The 6930-nt window shown below is 50.2% G+C and overlaps 1 protein-coding gene across 2 annotated transcripts; it reads left to right on the top strand.

Moving 5' to 3' along the window:
* The first annotated feature begins 331 nt into the window (after window positions 1-331).
* On the top strand, window positions 332-6443 carry CARNMT1 (carnosine N-methyltransferase 1). 2 transcript variants are annotated; one of them, XM_078870109.1, is made up of 2 exons: window positions 332-955; window positions 4622-6443. In XM_078870109.1, exons 1-2 carry the CDS (start codon window positions 725-727, stop codon window positions 5702-5704), a joined length of 1314 nt encoding a protein of 437 aa, XP_078726235.1. In that variant the 5' UTR covers window positions 332-724; the 3' UTR covers window positions 5705-6443. The 2 variants fall into 2 exon arrangements, with proteins under 2 accessions (XP_078726235.1, XP_078726234.1); XM_078870108.1 differs by having other exon boundaries at window positions 4619-6443.
* Window positions 6444-6930: the final 487 nt, after the last annotated feature.

The following is a 6930-nucleotide window of genomic DNA, read 5'->3' as shown; positions in this document are numbered from 1 at the left end:
TTTAGTGTGGTGCGGATAATATTGGTGGCGAAAGCCTGTTGCGTGTTAAAGTAATAAATATTATGATTTAGCAAACAGCACAGAGTGAGAGATACACACACGGACGACATGACGTCACCGTCAGCCAACAACACGATGAGCGCGCCGTGACGTCAGTATGCTGACAGCTACACGCCCCGTAGGAAGATGGCCGTCGTGACGTCACTACCACGCACCACCGCCGATAAAGCAGCGTTCGCCCCCTCTCCTTTCAATCACCCACACACCCCTTAGTAAGATGGCCGCGGCGACGTCACTCACCCTCACCACCGATAAAGCGTTCGCCAACGACACCCCGTAGAAAGATGGCCGCCGAGACGTCACTTCCACCCTCACCACCGTAGATAAAGCGGCGTTTGCCACCCACCACCTCCCAAACACCCCGTAGCAAGATGGCCGCCGAGCCGCCGCGCGCACGCCTTTAGAGCGAACAACTCCCCCCCCAGCCCACATCGTCTGAACAGCGTGGGGCGCTCGGTAAAGACGACGACTACGACGAGGTGGTGGTGGAGGGATGTGACACAGAAGCCCCCCCCCTCCCCAAAATATCTCGCTCCGTCACCATAGCAGCGCGCTCTCAGTCGCGTACGGTATTCCACCCCCCCACCCACCCACCATCACCAACCCAACACCGGTCACCATCATCGTCGACAGCTTTGGCGGCGGTGTTTTTAGCTGCTACTAAATGGCGGCGTGGAGCGGCGACGCGCGCGAGTCCGAGGGCGACCGTCAGGAGCGCGAGCACTTCTGGCGAGTGGTGAACGCGTTCCGCTACTACCGCGCCTACGCCCTGGAGCGCGTGCGCCGCGCAGAGCGCGAACTCCGCGCGCTGCCGCCCGCGCATCGCCGCCTGCTGCGCGAGGCCGCGCTGCCCGGACACCTGCAGTGCGTGCGGGCACGCGTGGAGCACAACCAGGTGCGGTGGGGGGGGGGGTTGTGGTGGTAGTTGTTGGTGGTGGTGATGGTGGTTGGTGGTGGTGGTGATGGTGGTTGGTGGTGGTGGTTGATGGTGGTGGTTGTGGTTGTGGGGGTGGTTGGTGGTGGTGGGGGGGGTGGTTGGTGGTGGGGGGGGGGTGGTTGGTGGTGGGGGGGGGGGGTGGTTGGTGGTGGGGGGGGGGGGTGGTTGTGGGGGGGTGGTTGGTGGTGTTGGGGGGGGTGATGGTTGGTGGTGGGGGGGGGGGGTGGTGGGGGGGGGGGGGGGTTGGTGGGGGGGGGGGTGGTTGGTGGGGGGGGGGTGGTGGTTGGTGGGGGGAGTGGTGTTGATGGTGGTGGTTGTGGTGGTGGGGGTGGTTGTTGGTGGGTGGTGTTGGGTGGTGGTGGTGTTGGTGGTGGTATGCACGACCCTGCAACACAAACGCTGCTGCTGCTACACGCCTCGGTCTCGCCTGTCTCTCTGGCCTATGTCCACTTCCCTGCTTGACTTGCCTGTGCTGTGTGACCTCTCACCACTTGTCTGCCTGCCTCGCTTGTCTCTATGACCTCTCACCACTTGGCTGCCTCGCTTGTCTGTATGACCTCACACCACCTGCTTATCTCATATGTACGGGGAGTTTTAAAAAGACGGACCCGATTTGAAATCGCCATATCTCTGCAACCACAAACCGCCCATGAATGAAACTCTTACCACTTGAAAGGGCGAGGCATAGAGTTTGAAATGACGAGGTATAGAGTTTGAAATCACGGAGCACCGCCACATTGACACCTGCTGGTTCGACGTTTTCTAAATGGCACACTGCCTCAACGTTGGATAGGTCGAACGGGACCCCAAGACTTGGCGCTACACTCTTGGCCCCCAACATCCCCAGACATCATCACACCCTGCCACTTTTTCTTGTGGGGATACGTCAAAGACCGTGTTGTTTTTGTGCCACCATTAGCGACTAATCTGGATGACCTCAAAAACAGAATCACGGCAGCGGTGACTTCAGTGGAAGAAGCCACTTTGAGAGGCGTTTGGGACGAATTCAACTATCGTCTCGATGTTGTCCGTACAGCAGGTGGAGGGCACATAGAGCATTTATAAATTGGTTAGTAAAACTTGATAACTCATTCAACTTTTTGTGTAATTGTAACATGTTGCCATCGTGAAATGTACTGCTTTGAAATTGGGTCCATCTTTTTGAAACACCCTGTAAATAAGGCCCTTCAAACGTGGCTCTAACCCCTCCACACATGTCTGCTTTCTTCAGTTGTGTACTGCATATAACCTCTCAACAAGGGCCTTTCGCAATCGCCTGCCTGAATTGTTTACATGACTTCTAACCACTTTCCAACCTTCCTAGTTTACGTAACTTGTCTACTTATCTGACTTTCCATTTGACGTGTGTACATGACCTGCCAACACTTGCATGTATGACGTGTGTACTCGTCTAAAACACTCCCCTTTCCACACAACATGTGCACATCACTTGCCTTATTCGCGTTTCAACACTTTCCCAGCTGCTTGGTGTTTTCTTTAAAAAAAAACATTTCAACATTTGTCTCTCTGCTTTGTCTGTCTTGTCTATATAACATCTGAGCACTTGCCCGTCTGCCTGAGTTGCGTACATAATATCCCAACACTTGTCCCCCCTGGCTGTCGTGTCTCTGTAACAGTCCCAGCAGCTGAGCCACCACTACTGCATTGCAGCATATGCAGACCTTGAGCAGACTCGCACGCCACCATGAAAAAACTCGGGTCTAAAATCAAGATGATGATAATTTTGCCACGTCTGCTTAATGTTACTCCTATTACGTATATTTTTTGCATAGTGATCGCTCAGAAGCACTATCCAGGCACAACCCTTGCTTAGCTTCTGAGGTTGGATGATATTGGGCACGTTGTTGGTGATTTTGGTCATTTATCTTAATTTATCCATGATTAATTTCACAGACAGGATGATTTAGTTTTGTTGTGGTTATATTTGTATAAAATACTATTTTACAATAGTGGCTGGTGCCACATCGTGATTAACAGTTTTACTGTCCCTGAACAAACGATGAACTATATTCTTGGGTCTTTCGATAAAGTTGCGTAGATAGGTTCAAAGAAAATAACAAAAAACTACGACGTTTCGATCGCAACACAAGCGGTCGTCTTCAGGAAAAGGGGGTTATAGCTTCCAAGGCAAACTGTTTATAAGGGGTTTGAAATGGGTAAACGCCGGGGTAAAAAAGAGAGATGACTTCGTCATCTTCTCAGCCGACAAGGGCAATGCCACAGTCATCATGGACTAAACCACATACAATTACCAAAATTCAGGACCTACTTAATGATGGTAGCTATACCAAAATTAAAAGAGATCCCACCAACCGCCTCGTTACGAAAACCAACAACATCATCACTGATGTTTTTTACCTCGGCGTCTACAAACTAAGCTGTGTCTGCGGCAGTAGTTACATTGGGGAAACTAAGCGACATGTCTCGGACCGTGTTCGTGAACATAAGGCAGATCTGAAACACGGTAGGACCAATACCTCGGCCGTGGCTGATCATTGTTTTAATGCGATCGGCTCGCACTAAATTCATTTCTCCAAGACGAAGGTACTTTGCAAGCTCACTGGCTATCAACAACGATTCGTTGATGAAGCCATCCATATATATTGACACAGACACAACTTCAACCGAAAAGATGGATATAAACTGAGCAATCATTGAAAGGACATTATCAACACGTTTAAGTCATAATTGGCTATGATGTTCCCATCGTATCGCCTTCGAATGTGGGTTGTGCTTTACGCCCATTTCAAACTTCACAGGGTTCACACTAACACAGCCACTTCACGCCCCGATCCGTGCGTTGCAGCTCTGTGATCTCCCATTAACATGCAAATTTTTACCTGGCAGCCCTTTGGTGGAAAACCAACCACCGTCGGGTTTGGCTGCCCACCATTTACATTATCATTGGCTGCTAACATTTGGCCTATGCCCATTTCAAACCGCTTATAAACAGTTTGCCTTGGAAGCTAACCCCCTTTTCCTGAAGACGACCGCTTGTGTTGCGATCAAAACTTCGTAGTTTTTTGTTATTTTCTTGGAACCTATCTACGTGACTTTACCGAAAGACCCAAGAATATGAATTCCTGCAGTCAAAACAATTAACTATCTTCATGTAAAAATGTTGAGCAGCCTCATTACAATGGAAATTATATATAACAGAAAATACCCTATGCCAGCAATATTGAAATATTACTGGACTGGAGTATGGGTAATGCAACTTGACAGGAGAGTATATGAAGGTAGTAGTTATAGACAATGAATATAATTAAGAGTTGGAGACTGGCAATGCAAATTAGCTACGAATACCGAGGGAGACGAATGGAAGTTCTCTCCTGAGTGCTGCATATCCATGTCTAGCAAATACAAATGTAAGAATGTACACATTGGCCAAGTTCATTAGCTCTCTGTGTCGGTCAATGTAATGAAGAGGGTACGCTGATGAACCTGATCAATGTGTTCCAACATCAGAGAGCTGATGGAACACATTGGTGAGGTTCATTTTCTCTCCACTTCATTCAATTGATCATCACTCCTGACCCTGTTTATGTGATGCTTCATAAAGTTGTTGTTTTAACACTGAATGCCCGAAACTCAAACCAGGAGCTGTTGCACGACATCATCCTGGGCACGGCCGAGCACATGTTCGAAAACAAGCGCTACCGTCCGCTTAACCTTGAGGCTGAACCCACCCCGGCCACAGCGTTCGACATGGACAAGTTGAAGTCGACGCTCAAACAGCTGGTGCGAGACTGGAGCTCCGAGGGGCAGGGCGAGCGCGACTCGTGCTATCGGCCCATCCTCAATGCCGTACAGACGTACCTCGGAGCTGCTAGCGGTGACAGTGGCAGCAGCATCAAGAGCAATGGTGACAGCTGTTGTGATGGCCACAGCAGTAATGGCAGCAATAACAGTGATGGATGCCATCAAAACCATCGCCACCAACAACATCCGCAGCAGGAGAATGAGCAGCAGCAGCAGCAGAATGAGCAGCAGCTGAATGAGCAGCAGAAGAATAATCACAAGCAACAGCAGAAAAGCCCCCGAGTGTTGGTGCCCGGCTCGGGCCTCGGTCGCCTCGCATGGGAAATCACGCGCCTTGGCTACAGCTGCCAGGGCAACGAGTTCAGCCTCTTCATGCTGTTCACATCGCACTACATCCTGAACCGCTGCCACGAGGTGGACAGCGTGCGTCTCTACCCGTGGGTGCTGCAGTTCAGCAACACGCGGCGCGCCTGGGACCGCGTGCGGCCCGTGCTTGTGCCAGACGTGGACCCCAGCGCGCTGCCGCCGGGCGCCGACTTTTCCATGTCGGCGGGCGACTTCCTGGAGGTGTACTCGCTGGACGTGGACGTGTGGGACTGCGTGGCCACGTGCTTCTTCCTCGACACGGCGCACAACGTCATCGCCTACATCGAGCTCATCTGGCAGGTGCTCAAGCCGGGTGGCGTGTGGATCAACATGGGGCCGCTGCTCTACCACTTTGAAAACATGGTTGGTGAGAGCTCGCTAGAGCTGAGCTACGACCAGATCCGCCAAGTGATCGTGCAGGTGGGCTTCGTGTTCGAGGAGGAGAACGAGTGCGTGCAGGCGACGTACACGGAGAACGAGCGCTCCATGCTGCGCTACATCTACGACTGCGTCTTCTTCGTCGTGCGCAAGCCGGCGCTCAAGAGTGAATGCTCGTGACAGCTGGCAGGCGCGAGCCCAACACGATCGGGGAAAAACGAACCGGATTTCAATTTCGTGTCCCTCCGCCCTTGAGGCACGTGCGTGAGCTGGCTTTTTGTTGTCATTATTTTGTCCTGATATTTACTATTGTTTTAATGCCATTTGTGCTTTTGGAGACGCGTTGTGGAGTGAAAGCACGCCCGTTGTGGAACACCTTCCCACTTCGCGTCAGGGAAGAGTCATCTAATTGAGCCTCTGTCACCCGGTGCCGATTTAAAAAAATAGTTCAACGCATTCCCGGTCATCCTTTCTGTTACCGTTTTGTGCTTGGACCTGGGCTATGTCAAGTAAAACCAATTCTGTGTGATGTGTTGCTTCAGTCATTGGTGACCAGGTTGAGCCAATAAACTTGCCACACTTGAGAACCTGGTTTTAGTTGTGATTGGCTGCCTGTGATTTGAACCCAGTGCCGTTGGTGCCAGCTCGTTGCTATTGACATTAGACCCACGAGCCAGCTTGGCCACCTCAGGTCTTATATTAATGTAAAATCACAGTGTGATGGATTATATTTTTGAACAGCTGAAGCCATTTACAAGTAAATTTGCTACTATATCCCTTGTCTTCATGATAATCATGGTGAGATTGGTTAGTGGTACAGCAATCGGAGGTAGATGCCGCATCCTTTATTAATGTCTGCCAACTGTTAATCTTCTGTAATGTTTTATGAAGGACTTTATAAAACACCTTTAAAAAAATGTATTATGATTGTGACTACTTAAATTTCTGCATGCCACTTATCTCCCACTACTGTTGGGTTTTTTACTTGATGTACGTACATCTCTTGGAATCCTTTTTGCCGTCAATCATGAGACATGACCAATTGAATGGATTTTGTTCATGCTGAATTATTGCACTAAGTTGTATTGTGCGTGTGCTGTGGTGTCATGAGTTCAATACTGTATACTTGCCTTCTTCACATATGGGTATCAGAGGCATATGGCAGCAGTGGACATAATCGGTGTTTTGTAGTCTCGTTTCACTGCTGCCAGTTGGGATGATCACATTCCAACTATGTTTGAGTTGGCAGTCCAAACGCTACGGCCGCACATTCATCTCTTGAGGTGGTGGTCTGGACAAGGCTGAGAGTGTTGTACATGCAATGTGATGGTCACGTGACATGCATGCAAGGCATGTAGGGAAGAGTACCTTCCTGCTGCTTGTGAATCCACATTGGTGTATTATTA

The sequence above is a fragment of the Lampetra fluviatilis genome, chromosome 29 (assembly GCF_964198595.1).
Source record: "Lampetra fluviatilis chromosome 29, kcLamFluv1.1, whole genome shotgun sequence".
NCBI classification, from domain to species: Eukaryota; Metazoa; Chordata; class Hyperoartia; order Petromyzontiformes; family Petromyzontidae; genus Lampetra; species Lampetra fluviatilis.
The sequence above is the reverse complement of the archived record's forward strand: the minus strand, read 5'-3'. Positions and strand labels throughout refer to the sequence as shown.